This window comes from Neltuma alba, unplaced genomic scaffold (assembly GCF_004799145.2).
Source record: "Neltuma alba isolate B1F8T4 unplaced genomic scaffold, ASM479914v2 tig00010421_pilon, whole genome shotgun sequence".
Classification (NCBI taxonomy): Eukaryota; Viridiplantae; Streptophyta; class Magnoliopsida; order Fabales; family Fabaceae; genus Neltuma; species Neltuma alba.
Window position 1 is genome coordinate 1,275,489 of NW_021635323.1, and position 19,540 is coordinate 1,295,028.

The following is a 19,540-nucleotide window of genomic DNA, read 5'->3' on the forward strand; positions in this document are numbered from 1 at the left end:
ATTCGGATAACATAACCCAGCATATAAAACTTGTAAATAACATATGACCTACACAAATGAATCAACATTGAAATGAAGAACAATTAACAAACCCGTCGGTCAACATTTAAGTTAAGAAGAAGAAGAATAAGAAGAAGAGGTGAACCAAAGCAAATGGCATTAACCATAAACACAACATTTTTAAAATACTATAGAAGAACCAACTCCTGTACTATCCTAAAATGCGAGAATGATTGCAGCAGCAAATAGCATATGGCAAACAGCAAACTTGATGGTAGTTAAGGGAAGAACAAGAAAATGATGGTGGAGAAGCACAAAATTATAGGGGAAAAGGAGAAACCGAGGTAGGGAACGAAGATTTGAATATTTGAAGGCTCAAAGAGAGCATGCAATAGAAAAATGACAGTAAAAATTTCAAATGAGTCTGGGTGAAACGAATAGATTAGGGATTTAAAAAAGGAGAGAAGACTGTTCGAGATCAAACAGCCTGCCTTAGTTAGGCAAAAAAGTTATATTAAGGGGGTGTTTGGGTGATGATCCAAACCATGGTTTGGGGAAAAATTGCCCAAACACCATAAAAAAAATCAAAACCATGGTTTTGATAGAAGCAAAATTTTTTTTGCTTTTAGGGGAAAAAGGGAGAGTGTGAGAGCCTATGGGATGTGTGCCTTGTTGGTGTTTTTTTTTTTGCTCAGACGGATATACCCTTCCCAATTATTCATCTCTTTTTCATTGTTTCAGATGCAGTACAAGGGAGAGCCTGAGCGTAGATGTCAACAATAATATGACTTTAACACCCCTCAATTATTTTTTTTATAAACATATTTAATCTTATATCTTATAAATATATATACACATATTAATTATTAATTAATTATATTATCTTATGTATTATTAATTATGTTGATAAAAAATATATTATTAACAATATTATTCCTTCCAATTAAAATATATCATAAAATCTATCTTTTATGTAATTATCATATTAACTTATGCCTTTTTTAGTAATTTGTATATATAAAAAGTGTTTCTTATAACAATTATCCGAACACTTTCACTTCTCAAAATCACTTTTTCACAAAACCTATTCTTCAGAACCTATTCTTCAAACCATAGTTTGGTTTTATCCAAACACTCCTTAAAACAAGTAAAGAACAATTGGATTAACGGTAGACGTTAAGGGAGATAACGACCGTTAGCTGGGATCCTCACCGTTCGCACGTGTTCGGTACGAACAAAAATAAAAAGGCCATTCCTTCCACCAACCTCTTTCCCACGCTTTTTCTACCCGTCCCTCTCTGCAGTGCACTCCGCAGTCTCTTCTCTTCAATTTCGCATTTCTTCGTCTTCTGCGTCTCTGGTTTAGCTTCCATTTTGTATGGCCGCCAATTCCAATAGCCGAGGAGTCGCCAGCGTCGGGAAACGACTCGTCAATCAGATCTGGCGAGCTAACACTTCCAGGTTCTACTCGTCAAATTTCTTTCAAACTTTCGTTTTACGGTTTTAATTTTTCTGAATTTGGAATTGTAATTTCTAGTGCTTGTGTTCATGCCTTCCTGAATCTTCTGTTTGCACAGTTTGATTGCTCGCTGATTGATTGTAATTTTTGATTTTTGACTTGGCTGTGCTTGAAACATTTGCATTTATTTGTCTATTTTAGTAGAGGCGAACAGAGTGATAATCTTTCTAATTTCTGATCATTTTAGAGGCATGTCTGTTTCATGGCGGAATAATGCATAATTTCTAGTTCATACTTGCCTTGTGAATCTTATTTTCTCACGATTTACAATCTGATTAAGTCTCTTTGATTTTTTACTTTGTTTTCCTGGAATCATATGCATTGATTTGCTCATTTTACTCAACACTAAAATGGTAGAGTGATGAATTTTTTGGCGCCCCAATCATTTCCATTATGAAGTTCAGGATCAACCAGGATGAGAGTTGTAAATTTTTTCAGATTCCCTTAGGGTTTTCCATTGTTTGCTCTATGTGTTGCAGATCATTTTCTGGGTAGTCTCCTTCTTGCTGCTTTCGTTGCTAGTTTTTGGGAATCTTCATCGATATTTGTGGTTTAATTTAATTTAAATTAGTGAACTGATTCCTCGTGATCAATCAAATGTCAACTGCTATGGCGTGCCTGTAGAAAACTGAATCTAATCTGAGTTACCAGTGATAATTACATAGCAATTTTTTTATGTTGGACTTGCATATGTATCTGGAAGGCTATTTAGTTACCATATGTCACCTTGGCCTTTCTGATATCATAGAAACTTATTTTATTCCCGTGCCTGATTCGTGGGAAATTTAAATTAAAAAAAAAAAAAAGAGGAAGCCTCCAGAGTTTTCCAGGAAAATTAGGTCCGTCTTTAAACTGTCAAGATCATAGCCGATTAGAAAGTTATTTAATATTCTAGTTCCCGTCGTTGTTTATTATTATTATTATTATTATTATTGAATTCTTCTTTGCTTTTTTTGTTTTTTGTTTTTTTTTTGCCTGCCGATATTGCCCATGTGTTGCCGATCTTATCTGTTTTCCTCATGGAAATTTGGCCTCAACTTCTTTTTTAGTTTACCCTTGTCTATCATTGATTTTTTATAGGTAGATTTTGAAGGAATAAGTCACGTTATTTATATCTATAAAATAGTACTCTATGTTCCAAATTTTATAGATATAATCATGCATAAATTCTTACGTAAATTTATTTGTACCCTTTGCTCTTTCTTTCCCTTTTTCTTTTATTGTACAGTGGTTCTCGTGGAAACAGGCCATGTGCGTCTCATATATGTGTTTCTTTTATTCTTTTTAAATTTAAATTTAATTATACTTAAAAAAAAAAAATCAGAAAGAGCGAGAGAAATCAGGCAGAAAATGTTGAGAAAAAAACATAAGAAAATGTAGAGGAAACAGCATATATGCATTAGGGTTAAAGTGCAACTCGTCCCTTAATGGATTTGTTTGGTATGAGGAAAATGAAGGTAAAAAAAAAAGAAGAAGAAAAATTTTAATAAGGTTGATTTAAAAAAATTAAAGAAATAGGGTTAAAAGATTTTAAGCGATTTTTATTAGGGAAAATTGAGGAGAAGGACCTAAAAAAATTATTATTTATGGAGAGGGATCTTAAAAGTTGTAATTAATTTGAAGGACCAAAATTAAAATATGAATTTACAATTACGAAATTATCCCTGGCTAAATCTCTACATTATCTTCAAGACCCATCTTAATATTTGACTCTCAGTTATCAATTGAAATATAAATTTATAATTACTAAATTGCCCCCCATTAAAATTAAAAACTAAATACAGCAATTAACAAAAAATAGAGTCCTATTTTTCAGTCATTCATATTTGCATCTACCAGCCTTTCATTCCAATATGGCTAGAAAAATTTCCAGCTTGCGCAATTGCGATTTTGCCCCTCATTCTGATGTGGTTGGAAAGATTATTAGTGAAGCTTAGGTTACTAAGAGATATTATTTACTTGATTTTCATATTTTGATTAACACAAAGAACTATATATATTCATCTAAGAAGCTTTGCATAGATAGTGTGATTTTGTTCATATGTATGTATAGTTGGGATTAAATGAAGGTATAAATATATACTTTTATATTCATCCAAAAAGTCTTTATATAGAGGCCATGAGAAAATTAGAAAACATTCGATACAAATAAACTAAATGAGGGAAAATAATGTTCAGAATATACATACCGTCCAATCAATAGTTTGCTAGTTGATTCCTTTTAATTTGTCTTTTTTGTTCTGGATTTCCAAGAAGACAATTGCTATTGGTAAAAACTTTAGGTGCATCAAAAAGAGATATAGAGAGAGAGATCAAGTTCAATTGATAATTAACTGTCAAATTGAGATAGGAGGGTGTTGAAGATAATGTAAGGATTTGATAAGATATAATTTGGTAATTGTAAAATTTTATTTTAATTTTTGGTCTTTCAAATTAATTACAATTTTTAAGATTCCTTTTAATAAATACTAATTTTTTTAGGTCCTTCTCCCTAATTTTCCCTTTTTATTACTCTTTTATTTTATATCTTCTCTTTATCAAAATTTTACAACCTTATTTTTCTAATTTTTTAAATCAAGCTTATTAAAATTTTTCCTTTCCTTCCTTCCATTTTCTTCATACCAAATAGGCTTTAAAGTATTTTGTAATATATTTAGTATATTAAAATATTTTTTTAAATACGTCTAATATTATTTGGTATGTAGGGAAAAAGCCAAGAAAGTGAACATGAAGGTGCCCATGACTTTTTTGCATCTGAGATAACCTTTGTTCTTTGTATACGTGCAGACCGTTCAGATTTGGCTTATGATAAGCTGCCTTTGTACCCTTTGTTTTTTTGACCAGCAAGTTGCTTTTGTACCCTGACCTCTCAAATCTCTGGTGTGCGCATGGACGCCTTATCCATTCATGATCTAACTTCTAATTCGGCCGAAGCCTTTTGTTGGTAACTTAGTATCTGATATTAGTATCTACCCCACGGTCAAAATTCGGTCAAAGTCTATCCCTGGTTTGTATTGTCCACTTTAAAAGATATGCCATCATCTCAATTTCATATCCTTAATATTTCACTCCTTGGAATTTGACTTTGTGCGTTAATTTACTGTTTGGTAATTTAGGATTAAGGAAAATTGACTTTTGGGATGAGTTTTAAATTTAGCTCCATTACAGTAGTAGTAATAGTAGACAAAAGGAAAACTATATTTATTGTCTATTTAGTTTTATACTATAATTTTTAATCAGGTTCATTTAATTTGGAAACAATTTTTATATTTTAATTGTTTTTTATTTTTATTCAACCTATTTTATTCATATTTAAATTAGAAATTAAGTGAACGCTAAAAATCCATTATTTATAATTGCCCCAAACGACGTCCTAGGGACTGGGGTGTCTATATAAATAGAGCTCAACAGAAATTGACTTGCACATGATCGATGCGGATAAGTAACAGCCAGGTAGGCTTATTCCGGTGTAGTGCTTTGTCTTTTCAATTCCCTTTCGTCTCAGAGGTCAAGAACACTCATCAATTTACCCAACGTGTTGTATTCATCGGTATTCTTAAGAGAAAATATCTGGGATCATATCTGCTTAACGCCTGTCGTATTACACAACGTGTTCATATTATTTCGTCTCATTACGAAAAAATATCTTCGATCCTAGTCGGTGCCATGTCCCCTTCACTTTTTCATTTTTTGGACCCACGCCGCGGGGTCCTCCTTCTTCGGCTCTTTCTATCCACTGAGTTTCGTCTGCAAGTGTATTTTTATTAACATTTCATTTGTTTTTCTTTGGATATTCTCGTATTTACTTTGTAGGTGTAACTTTAACTTTAGCTTTAGCAGGAAGTGATGTACTTGGCAAAAGTTTTATTATACTAATAAAACTAGGATGACCCGTAGAATGTTACGGGGTTATAAAAGACTATATAAACGATGCACGTGGTTTAATACAATCATAACAAGTGTACAGAATTGCTCCAAAAAAAAATAATAATAATTTACAGAACAATTCATGTAAGTTAACATGCGCACACATTAAATATTATATATATTAATTGTGGAAATATGATGGGCAGGTAATTATTTTTCTTTAGAGGGGATAAGATGGCCACCGCCCAATTTAGGGTCTGTCTGGCCGCAGGATCTGCTTAATATTTTATTTACCAGAATTGCTGGTCCTCATCTCAGATACATGGCATTACGTGACCACTGTTCTTGATAACATACAATCTTTATGCATTTATTGTCATAAAAGTTATTTATGGCGCATATTTGTTAACCCAATATGGAGTTTCTTTTATCTTCTTTTTCGCAGCAGCAACCCAACATATACTGTACTATTATTTGAGTTTTTTTCAGTTTATGGAAGATAAATCTATATTATATATTTTTAATAAAAGAAAAGGGTAAATGTTTTTAGATTGTAGAATTTACTGTTTTTTTAATGCATAGTTTTATATGGATTAATGCAGGAGAGCTGCGTACAGCTCGTTGTATGAGAAGAATCTGGACGAGCTGGTTCGCCCAAGTGCGGTCCCCGACGATGTGATCGAGACAGCCCAATCTGATAAGTACTGGGCCCCACACCCACAAACGGGGGTTTTTGGGCCCGCCACTGAGCAATCTGGTCCTCCCTCTGCTACCAACGGCGGGGACCGGAGCTTCCACTCAGCAGCCGATGCCGGAGGTGGCTCGGTCATGGAGGAGAAGGCCTGGTTCCGCCCAGTGAGTCTTGAGGATTCGGAGAAGCCCAACAACTAGGCAACATTAATTATCTTTACCAAGTATTGCTAATAATGTTCTGAACATATCCGTACGTATATGAGTAGTAGTATTTGTGTTGCATGCTTCCTAGTATTGACGGTTTGTATGAACGCATAGCTAGTTCTGGTTGTATGGTTCTTTCACATGTTGTGGAATGGAACTTGAGATCCATGGTAATGTTTGTAACTAAATAAATGCTTTCTTTGTAGTATTGAATTCAATAAGAGACGATGAGAAGCGAGTCCGACCATTTTTTCAAACTAGATTTTAGCATGACTCAATGGATGGTGCATTTGTTGAATTTCTAAGGGGTTTAATTAGGATTGGTAATCTATACATATAATTATATCATTTATGTGTAATATTGAAGTAAATTTTGTCACAAGTTTATGAGATAAGTGCATAATAGATGGAGATTTTTTAACTTTTGTAACGTGGTTGACAAGCTCTGTAACAATATTAATAAGTTTAGTGATGTAATTAAAAACTTATTTTTCAAGAAATTGTGAAGGTGAGATTTTTTTTTCCAATTTCAGTAACAATTAATAATTCTTGTAATGATATTATCAACTATAATAATGCCATTCACCATATAATTTGAGAGGTATTTTGTTTTTAAGAGAGATTTTCCAGTGCCTTAGAAATTTTTCAACTCTTTAACATGGTTGAGTGGGTGACTAGTCACGTAATAATATTAACAAGTTTGATAACATAATTAATAATTTGTTTTCAAAATATTTTCATAGAACAAGTGTGTTTAGATAGATGGGTTAATATTTTCATTATCTATTTTAGTTTGTTTGTAAAGTGAATATGTGGTCTAGTGGCACTAAAAGTGGTTGAAGGTCTTCGAGGTATATGGTTTGAACTTGAACTTTGTCATTAGAGTAAATTTTTTGTTTAGTACAATTAGAATTACTTGAACACCCTTATAACTAAAAAAACATGCAAAGAAAGAAAGCATCAAATTTTTTTCTTGATGCATTTCTTTTTCAGCAAGAAATGAGAGACTGAGAAGCAGTTTCTAGAACTTAAACCCTAACTCTTCCCTTCGTTCTTCAACTTGTCTTCCTCCATTGTCCTGTGCTGTTCACATTGTAGTTGTTAGTGTGGCTCTTGCTGCCTCCTTCCTCTAATGTTTTCACTAGAGAACAGTACCTTAGTTTGGGAGTTTTCTTCTTTGGTTGGTGTCATTTCTTCTTCTTTTTCTTGGATGTGTTGCGGTGTAGGATTATGGTGTGAGTTTAGGTAAGTTTTACCCTTCTTGTTACGTGTTTGGGGGGTTGGTTTTGGTTGACTTTTGGGGATATGTGAATTTTTGGGAAGATACCTTTGTTTATAATTACAATAAAAAAGTTTGTTAAATAATTATTTATGCATGAGAAGGCTTAGGAATGTGAGACTTCTCATGTTTTGTGCCAGTTACCTCTAAAATTTGAGACATGACAGTTTGGTAGTAAAACCTGGTTTACTATAGTTACATAGAGCAATGATTCTTTTGTAGGGTCTCAATTATTGTTATGAATTAGAGCATAACTACCATGGAGGCATCATTGAAGACCTTTTAGGTGATTCTGTGTTGTTACTTACCTTTTTCGTTAATGGGTTTCATTGAAATACTATCTTGTTTTGAAGTTGAATATTTTTTGTTTTCTTGTATAATGGAAATGCCATCGAGATGTCAAGTAGCCACAAAGGTTCTGGAGAAGATAGAGTATCAGATAGAGACTTTACTCAACAAAGTAATTTGCCCCCTAGATGTAAAGGGTAGGGTTGTAGAAGAGCTACGGCGGGTTAGACCTCTCGAAGAAATCTTATCAGAAATTGAACCATCTAATCCATGTTCTTTGAAAGTCTCTGCTTCCTTTAGGTAGGAGACTCAAAAAGAAGCTCATAGTGTTGATAGAGAGAAAGATGATATAGCCGAGTTATTAATACAGTTCACCATGATGGGTCTTCTGGCATTTACAGGGTCCAATGCATGAGAAGATCCCGTGGAGTTTCTTAAAGGCATTAAAAAGAGATGTCCAGCTTTGAGGTGTACTAAAGCTTTGTATATGGAATTTGTTGTATTCCACTACAAGTAGCTAGTACTTGGAGCAAAATTGTGCCAGGTTTAAATATAGTGGGCTTACTATCATTGTCTCAGAAGGAGTTTAAGAATGTCTTCCTCAAATGTCATCTCCCACAAAGCATTAAAAATGCCAAGGTTAGAAAATGTTTACTGTTAGAATGCACTGAGGGGATGACAATACCATAGTATGATAGAAACCTTATAGGGCTTTCTACTTATGCTACATAGATAATACCTTTGAAGAGAGACTGGATGGTAGATTTATTCAAGGATTGCCTATATATATGCACATGATGTTGCAGCCCCTATGTTGAATCATTTTGCTTCTTATGTTGAAATGGATGGTAGATTTTGGTAAAAAAAAAAAAAGATATGGATGGTAGATTTGAAGAGAGAGATTGGATGGTAGATTTATTCAACGATTGCCTAAATATATACAATGATTCTGCAGCCCCTATGTTGAATCATTTTGCTTCTTATGCACTGATATGGTGGAATGTGCCTTGAGAATTAAGTTAAAACACAATAAACATAGAGGGGTTTCTAAAACAACAGAAAATTAAAGGTAGTGGAAACTTTCAGGAATCCTTTTCTTAACGTAATCATTTTCAAAATCAACCCCTTGGTTTACAACCAATGTCTAGGCTGTAAGGATTCTCTCCTATGAGTACCCTAATTTCAAGGCCTAAATTTGGGGGTGTTGGATCTCAATCTCAGCCAGCTTTAAACTAGTCAAATTATTCTAGGACCCCATGTGCTACTTTTGGAAATTATCATTCAAGAATATGTTGTAAAGCTTTGAATGCTTGCTATGAGTGTGGCTAGACTAGTCATGTAAGAAGAAATTGCCCATTCATTCAACTCTTGTCAAGTTATGGGTCAATTTGGCATTCAAATTATTTGACAACACTAACGGCTCCATCTATGGGAGTAGTGTCTACTTCTATTAGTAGAGTAATACCTAGAAGAATTGTAGGAAGACGAGGACAATCATCTTATGGGAAAACTCAAGCAAGAGTGTATACTTTGACACGATAGGATGATCGAGCTTCTAATGCTATTGTTACAAGTATTATTACCATATGCTCATAAAAAGACTGATGTACTATTTAATCCTGGATTGACACATTCTTATTTTTCTGTATACTTTGCTAAGAGGTTGGTAAAGAAGTCACCAAGCTTGATTATCTTTTTATGGTTGCTACCACTGTAAGGGAATCCTTGTTGGTTTCACAAGTGTATAAGCCTTGTGAAGTATCTCTTCAAGGCAGAGAGACCTTTGTTGATCTTATGATTCTTGATATGATTGACATTGATGTGATATTAGGCATGGATTTTTTATCTTCTTGTCATGTTACTGTTGATGGCCACTTGAAAGTGGTGAACTTTGATATTCTAGGTGAAACTCCTTTTGTGTTGCAAGGGAGTAAGGTAGAAAGACCAACTAACTTTATTTCTACCTTGAAAGCCTAAAAATTAACAAAAGGTTGCTGAGGATTTTTAGCTCTAGTAAAGGATGTTGATAAACCTATCGCTACTCTGGAGCAAATTCCAATTGTTTAAGAATTTCCTAATGCCTTCCCAAAAGAACTATTTGGGTTACCTCCAGATAGAAAGGTAGAGTTTGCTATTGATGTAGTTCATGGCACCCAACCAATCTTAATTCTACCTTATAGAATAGTACCTTCTAAGTTAAGGGAATTAAAAACAAAATTACAAGAGCTATTAGACAAAAAATTTATTTGGCCTACTATATCTCCTTGGGGTACACCAGTGTTATTTATAAAAAAGAATGATGGATCTTTAAGGCTTTGTATTGATTCTCGATAGCTTAATAAGGTGACAATAAAGAACAAGTATTTATTGGCCCATATTGATGATATTTTTGACTAGTTGCAAGGAGCGCGGTGTTTTTTAAAGATTGACTTGTGTTCAGGCTACCATTAATTGAAGATTACGAAGGATGATATTCCTAAGATAGTATTTAGAATCCGAAATGGTCATTACAAATTTTTAGTGATGTCTTTTGGGTTAACTAATACTCTAGTTATATTCATAGATTTGATGAATCAAGTGTTTCAACCATTTTTTCCCATAAATTTGTTATTGTTTTTATCAATGATATCTTGGTATATTTGAAGAGTCTAAAAGAGCATGGCCAACAATAGCTATATGCCAAGTTTTTTAAATGTGAATTTTGGCTTGATAAGGCTACCTTCTTAGGTTATATGGCTTCCAAAAATAGTACTCAAGTGGATCCAAGGAAGGTAAAAGCATTTAAGAATTACCTACAACCCATAACAATACAAAAATTCATAGCTTTTTGGGTCTTGCAAGGTATTAGCTACTCCATTAAACGTTAACTTAGAAAAATGTGAAATTTGTTTAGGAAGAGAAGTGTGAAGAAAGTTTTTAGAAGCTGAAGGAGTATTTGACTTCTGCTCCAATCTTAAGTCTGCCATTAGGATCTAAGGAAACATCCTTCATGTTATGCCTCTTAGTACCCAGAAGCATTACAATTCAGGTAATCGGGAATTGAGTCCGTACAATAAAATCTGCATTTTAATTCATAGGTTACTATTCATTTCATAAATTTCATATTTTTGGTCTAATTTTAAAAATTCATAATTAATTATAAAAAAAATGTATTGAGATGATTCAAATCTCTATTTAAAATTCTTTCAATTATCTATAGAAAAAAATACTCGTTGGGTCATTTTCTTACTCATTTAATACAAAAAAAATATGTGAATTGGTATTATTCATTTGGTCAAACAGTACTTTATAACTTTTCTTGCCTTAATTTGAAAATTATATCTTTTAGTAAACACATACAATTTAGGTGATCTACCACTCACCTTGAATCTTAGGAGGTGTACTAGTTGCTCATAAAATATTAAGGGCAGAATCATTCATTGGCCTCACTTATGCTTTGTCTTGATTATGTTGCCTTATGTTAGAATGTTTATACCCTTCAAATTAGCATGCTATAAACAATCATTATTTTACATGCAGCCATTCCAACATTTCATTAATCATTTTCATATATTATCTTACTCAGTTTTACATGTTAACATCATCATTTATTATTAAATAACATCAATAGGCATGTTTTTGAATACATCAATATAAGAGATTATATAACAAAACATAATACATTTCTCAAATACTTCTCTTCTTTCTTTTGATCCTCATCTCGTATTCCTTTTCTATAAATATAATACCTATTATAGTTGGTTAATAGATGGTGAGATTCGGGAGAATCATAATATCAAAGAACAATAACAATTATGCCAATAACACAAGGTTATTACATAACATACATTAATTATCATGCCATAAAAATGAAACACATATTCACACCACAAAGAAAACCCATTCATGCATGTTGCTAAGGCATCAAATGCAAAGAGTTTAGCATATATTATAAAATCACCTCCTAATTATCATTTGAAAAATACTACTATGGTAGAAAAGAAAAGCAGTTACATAAGGCTACTATAGTAGAAAGTTTTCAACTCGTCCTTTGAAAATATTCTTGAATAAAAGATTTTGAGTGATTAGAACAAACACGACAAGGTTAGGGATGATTTAATTCCTACTGATAGGATTATGGGGAATGAGTCCCTGATTAACGCAACCAATCACAATTCTAAACATCTCAAATTGGGCTTTCGAGTGTCAAACTGGGGGCCTTAGTAACCAACAGTCTAGCTCATCATACGTACCAATATGTGCTTGTGAGGTGTCAAGTAGGACAGTTATAAATAACAAGTAGTCATACATCACCATACTTATAGTTTAAAACATAGTTCTCAAGTCTCATATCAGTGTATCAATGCTACCGTGCAAATGCAACCCCAATGACCACATTCCCTCAGTATGGGGGAAAACAAGAGCCAAAATGGTTAATCTCTCACCTTGGGAGATAGTCCTAAGCCAATCCCTAACTTTAGGGGTTACGGACAAAAGGGAACGTTCCCTCACTATGGGAGAAGCGCGGGAAGCCAACCATGATGCATTAATGGAGGCACTCATCACATGACGATAGTAAACACAATTCACTCTCTAATACCCATCATATGCATCATGCTCAAGAAATTCAACAAGTGGTCAATCTTTAATTCCATAATCCATTTCCAAATCAAAATCCAGAGTAGTAACATATTATCATGAACCTAAGGATTGCATTTTCAAAATTCAATCCCGCAAGACATAGTCATTCTAATATATCAACATAATTCCAAATGTAGAACAAAATAACTTTTATAGTTCCAAAACGATAAACTATTCACAAACAACATATTAGCATATATAATGAGTCGAAAGTGGTTATCTCTCACCTAAGCAAGGATCAATTACCACAAACCAAGTTACCTCGAGCACAACAACACCATTCACAAATAATCATCACATATTACTTAACAACTAATTAAGTGGTCAACAATAACAATTGGGGACTCAAAATCCTAACTCAACCTAAACTCCTATCAATTTCTAATTGACCAATCCAAACTCAACACACTATCCTAATATATCAATCAACTTATAGGAATCCTTGATTGTCTCCCAATTACAACAATTGATTACAAGCCCCAATGTTGTCAATCTAAATTCACCATAAAACATACTCAAATATGGAAATCAATTCAAATTAACATTTTCAACCGATTAAACCTTAATGTTAACTCATATTAGCATACCCCAATCATCAAACTCCTTTTAAATCATTACAATATCATTAACGATCATAAAACTCTGAAAAATCACAAACCCGAAGTCCAAAATTCCTCCAAATGCCAAATCCAAGAAAACTAAATTGATTAAACACTTAGACTAGTCCATAAAAGTCTTTCAGACTTAAAATAATCAGTCAAACCTCAATCTAATCGAGATCATTGAAGAACCCCAAGATTCAACTATTTAAATCTAGACAAATCTAAGAGAAAAGAGTAGAAATGAGGTTAGGAATACTTAATTTGATGTTTTGAAGCTAAAATATACTCCTAAGGAGTGAAATCTACAAACCCTAGCAAAGTTCTAAGGTTCCACCACCCTAACTCATTTGAAAAACATGACTGAAACTGATTTCAAAAACCAGTTTATGACGTATTCGCCGTGGGTTGGCCATAGCAAATCCACAGCTAATGGCACTTAAAAAGTACCTTTTCTGCCAAGTCGTTCGCTGTGGCATTGGCCACGGCTAACTTATAGCGAAAGTTACACAGCTAGCAAAGACTTAACTTTGAAAATTCACAACTAAGTCGACAAATCTTCTAAAATTACAAATTAGAACTCTTTAGAAAGCTTGAGATGTCTAGTTTCAAATTCAAAAAGAATCACCTAAAGATAAGATCGATTGGCCCTCCAAAATTCCTGATTTCTAAGATTGCTAAAAAATATCTAAGGTCATAACTCCTAATTATAAATCTTAGTATTTCTAAGCCTCAACATCTAATTTCAACTACTTAATACCTCAATTTTCTGGATAATCAAAGCTTAGTTAACTCAAATCCTTAGATTAAAACTTAGGATGTTACAACTCTCCCCACCTTTTTAGGATTTTATCCCCAAAATCACATACACAAACATAACATAATAAGAAAAATAACAAGAAACTAAGAAAACAAATTTAGGTAATCAAGCCTCATTCGTTCCTCAGTCTCCCAGGTGGCATCGCCCTGGGTCATACCCTTCCAGAAGACTTTCACAAGGCAAATGGTCTTATTTCTCAGCTGTTCATCCTTCACATCTAAAATTCTCTTTGGCTTAGCTTTATACGTCAAGTTCTTACGCAACTCGACGTCCTCAGGTTCTATGCTGTAAGACGGATAGGGGTGATACTTCTTTAATTGTGACACGTGGAACATGTCATGCACATTAGATAAATACAGGGGCAGAGCAATTCGGTGAGCAACCTCCCCAATTTTCTCTAAAATCTCGAACAGGCCAATGAATCTAGGAGTCAACTTCTTTGCCTTAATAGACCTCCCAATACCAGTAGTGGGTGCGATCCTTAGAAATACATGGTCATCTTTACTGAATTCTAAAGGTCTCCTTCTCCAATCCGTATAACTCTTTTGTCGGCTCTGTGCTGCTAGCAATTTCTTCTTAATAACTTCAATCTTCTTAGTCGTGGCATCAACTAAATCAGGTCCTAAAACTATTCTCTCACTCAACTCCGTCTAACAAAGAGGTGATCGACACTTCTGCCCATATAATGCCTCATAAGGTGCCATCTGGATGCTAGTATGATAGCTATTATTGTATGCAGATTCTACTAGTGGTCAGTGATCAATCCAGCTTCCCTTAAACTCAATAGCACATACCCTCAACATATCCTCAAGTGTCTGGATCGTCTCGCTCTGTTTATCTATCAGTTTGAGGGTGATAAGCCGTATTGAACATCAATTTGGTGCCCAATGTTGTATTCATCGACTTCCAAAAGTTTGAAGTGAAACATAAATCTCGATCTAAAACTATACTCTTAGGCACACTGTGTAATTTGACAATTTCATCCATGCACAACTTCACCATTCTTTCAAGAGGATAATTAACCTTGTATGGTAGAAAGTATACAGACTTTTTCAATCTGTCTACTACAACCCAAATAGCATCATAGCTGTCAGGCGTCCTCGATAAACCCATAATGAAATCCATAGAGATGTTGTCCCACTTCCATTAGGAATCTCTAAACCTTGTAACAACCCTCCAGGTTTCTGACGCTCTATCTTGACCTTTTAACAAGTCAAACAATGAAGTACAAAATTTGTCACATCCCTCTTCATCTTGGGCCACCAATACTGTTGTTTCAGATCATGGTACATCTTGGTTATACCCGGATGTATGGCATATATGCTCTTATAAGCCTCCTCAAGAATGATTTTCTTAACTTTCTCATTATTTGGAACACAAATCCTCTTTTTTTTTATCTCAAAATACCCATATCTCCTATGTCGTAATCCTGAACCGACCCATTTTCTAACTCTACCTAGATCATTACCAACTGATCATCCTCCTATTGAGCCTCTCTTAAGTCCTGGTAGAACTCATAATGCCTAAGTACTGTGTCACATCCTGAATTTTAGGCCTAGAAGCACTGGAATTAGCTTGAATTAGGCAGGCTACCAAACCTTTTTTGGCAGAGGTCCTAGAAATTCCCTGGAAGCACAATAGGATTCCCGGGGACTAAATCGTAAAGGAAAAATTTTCTAGGACTGAGAAAAGAGGAAGTTAGAGACTCAGAAGAAGTCTCAGGGCCTAAGAATAAGAAATAGAGATAAAGGTAGGCCAAAGGTTATGTTGGAGGCCTTAATGCAGTGAATTTTGAGGTTAAACCAAATTAGGGGGAAAATCGTAATTTTGTAAAGTTTTAGGCTGGTAAGGGCAAAAATAGAAATTATACCTGAAAATCCCAAAAAAATCCCAAGAAATGGGAAATCATAGGTTAAGGTCTAAACACTTCAGAAAAATTTTACAAAAATAGGAATAAGGTTCAGAGGCCTGTATGAGGCTAAAAATGATGGAAATGCCCCAAGAAGGAATTTGTGGAATTCCTTAGGTTTTGACTGATTTGGAATATTATTGAAAATAAATTATTTAAAGTATAGGGAGGCCTCAGATAAGTGGAAGAAAATGAGAAAAAATACTTGAGGAATTAGGTTTTAAAAATAATTCTGTCCTAAAAAAGCAAAGAGGTTGGCTTTAATAAAATTTAAAGTCTATTTACATACTATTTGAAGAAAGTCAAAGTCAAATGTCTAGAGGTTGACTATTGACTTAAAAAAAATTAGAGGAATTTTCTATGATAAATAAATAGTATTGGTGCCTGGTGATAGATTCTCAGAGTTGTGGATTGGTAGAAAGAATTCGATCAAGATCACTCTGAAATAAATATTATTAATTATTTTAATTATTTTAATGGAAGAACAAGGGAAGAGCATCACTCTCTCTTTAGGCATGTTATATAATGCCATGTGGATTTATTTGAGGTGAGAAAATGGTGCCAAAACATGTCCCAGTGGTCCCAGGAAAGTTAAGACCCGAAAAAGTACTCTATACGGTGCAGAATGGCAAGATAGGTGGAGGAATGCCTAAGGGTAGTATTTGACATGAATTTTATATTAATTTCCTCCCTATTTTAATGCCTTAATGATGAAGGAAAATAAAAAAGACAAGTGTACAGTTAGATGGGAAAAGAAAGTATTGTGTACGGTTGGATGTAAGACACGTGTATAATCGAATCCAAGACACGTGTACGGTTGGATTAAAAGCATATGGATTGATGATGTAAGCATGATTTTATCATGATGAGGTAAGCATGATGTCATGGGACACTTTTCATCGTAAGATTAAAAGAGAAAATGGATGCTCCAGATCAAGCCACATATTTTTAAGATCAACAGCCCAGATTCAATTTGTTTTCTATAAATGCCCTCTCCCCATCCCTCATTTTTGTCCTAACCTCATGAAAAACTCAGGAAAGCTCTGGTAAAATGGTTTCTAGAGAGAGAAAGAAGGGCTAAGTGGTCATATGCAAGATCAAGCTTTAAAACAAGGTACGTTCATGGTTTTTGATGTGGTTTTCACTGCCCTTGTTTTGTTGAGCTTGGTTATGGATTTAATGATTTTTGGGAGCTTAAAACTCTGAGGGGACATGCTGCATGAAATTCCTAAGCATAGAGGAAGATGAAATTGATGTTAGAACAATGTTTAAAGGCTTGAAAGGAATAAGAATTAAGTGATTTTATGTTGAAATTAGTTGAATTTTTTAATTATGTAACTTGAGTAATATTTCAGCTAGGGCTGGTTCTTGGGACTAGGATTGGATTTTGATGATTTTTTATGCTTTCAATGTGTTTAAAATGAAAAATTGTGTGAGGTAAAAGTGAGAAAATAAGTTTGGAAGCATTAGAATTGAAAGTGAAATGTTGAGCCCTAAGACCCTATGTTTAGCCAGATCAAGTTGAGTAGGTAGGAGTTTGATTTTGATTATTTTGAGTTTGGAAATATATTCTATGTGTAAAATTGTGTGAGAATAGTATGTGGAATTAATTTTAGAAAGGTTGAAAATCAAGCTCAAAAGTTAGAAGCTAATATAGCTTAAAGAAAACAAAATATTGATGTTGTTGATTACCATCGCTCTAATGAATGAATAGAAATAATGTGTTGGTGCATTCAGGGCCATGAGACATTAAGGAAAAGAAATAGAGAAGGTTGAGGAAGCAACCTTAATGGTTAGAAGCAAAAGAAAGTTTAAGGATACAAGGTAGTGAACTTACCTTTCTTGTGTGCTTGATGTGTATGTGTGTATGTGCTATTAATGCCATGATGTGACTAAGCTATGCTGCTAAATTATGATTGCTATGTTTATGTTAAGTATGCCTTGGCATTATGTTACATGAATATGAACGAACTAGCTTACTTTCTATGGCATTTACCATGCTTGAACGATAAAGTTATGTGCACAAAAGCATGCCATATACTTGCATCCATCTTGCATGCATTGATGGTAATGTTTGCTACGAGATTCTCCCAAATCTCATCCTCCCTTAACCAAATATTCTAGGTGCAAGAGGATGGGAGAAGAAATCAAGAAGTGGAGCAAGAAAGAGAGGAAAAGAATTTAAGAAATATATTACATTACGTTGTATACTTTGTATACCAATGTATGTTGTAATTGTGCCATTAATGGTATGTGATGATAAATGATGATGTTGGATTGTGTGATTGGCTATGATAATGTATGTGAATGGTATTATGTATAGAAAGACTGAATCATGAACTGTTAATGCAAGTTATGCGGATAAGCCATCCCTAATTGAGCAACAAAATAGTGGTGAAGTGGAAGTGAGGCAAATGATTGATTGTACCCATGAAACTTGGCTTCATTAAAGTACACATCATGAGCTTTAAAACAAGTAATAAATCACTTAAAACGGATGTGTATGCTAAGAGTTATGCCCTCTCGAAGTTGGACCTATAATCTAGAACTTAAATAGTGAATAGTAACCCGAGTAACTATGTTGAAATTCTCAATCTACGGGCTTGTTTCATGAATCGCTTGAACCGTAATGCTTCGAAACATGTACTCTGAGGGGTTAAAGGAAGGATGCTTCATACTGCACATAAGGTAGCCTTCTCTGTGGGTAGAACTAGTATGTTTGTCAATTCTTCTAACAGATGTTGCTCCTTCAAGCTCATATAGAATACATGCACTGACATCCTACTCAAAGCATCCGCAACCACATTAGCCTTTCCAGGGTGATACTTAATCTTAAAATCATAGTCCTTGAGGAATTCCATCCAATGGCGTTGCCTATTGTTCAACTCTTTCTGATCCACCAGGTATTTCAAACTCTTGTGGTCACTAAACACTTCAAGCTGTGAGCCATACAGATAATGTCTCCAGATCTTCAATCCAAAGACAACAACTGCTAACTCCAAGTCGTGAGTTTGGTAATTCTCTTCATGTGACCTTAATTGTTTGGAAGCATAAGCTACTACCTTGTTGTTTTGCATTAAGACACATCCCAATCCCTTTAATGAAGTATTAGTATATAAAACATAAGGTACCACTGGAGTCGTAGTCAATCTGTTTTTCAACTCCTAAAAAGTAGGTTCACACTTCTCTATCCAAACAAAAGACTGGTCTTTCTTAGTTAGCTTGGTCAATGGCATGACAATTTGAGAAAAACCCTGAATGGACCTCTTATAATAGCCGATCAAACCAACAAAACTCCTTACTTCAGTTACTGATCTGGGAACCTCCCACTTTAATACTACATCAACCTTGTTAGGGTCTACTACTACTCCCTCAGTGGAGACAACATGACCCAGAAAATTCATCTCCTTTAACCAAAATTCACACTTTGAAGCTTAGCATATAGCTGATGATCCCTCAAAATCTGTAATGCAATATGGAGATGCTCTCAATGTTCCTCCTCATTCTTGGAATATATCAGAATATCGTCAATAAGACCACAACAAATCTATCCAAATATGGTCTGAAGATCCGATTCATGTAATCTATGAAAACAGCTGGAGCATTGGTTAATCCAAAAGGCATCACCAAGAACTCGTAGTGTCTGTAACGAGTCTTGAAAGCAGTCTTCAGAATGACCTCAGTGCGAACTCTCAGCTGATAGTACCCTGACCTTAGATCAATCTTAGAGAAGACAGATGCC

At 34.2% G+C, this 19,540-nt stretch overlaps 1 protein-coding gene across 1 annotated transcript; it reads left to right on the forward strand.

Annotated features, from left to right (window-relative positions):
* The first annotated feature begins 1,275 nt into the window (after window positions 1-1,275).
* On the forward strand, window positions 1,276-6,545 carry LOC114756513 (late embryogenesis abundant protein At5g17165). Its single transcript, XM_028945458.1, has 2 exons — window positions 1,276-1,461; window positions 5,989-6,545. Exons 1-2 carry the CDS (start codon window positions 1,379-1,381, stop codon window positions 6,275-6,277), a joined length of 372 nt encoding a protein of 123 aa, XP_028801291.1. The 5' UTR covers window positions 1,276-1,378; the 3' UTR covers window positions 6,278-6,545.
* The last annotated feature ends 12,995 nt before the right edge of the window (window positions 6,546-19,540 follow it).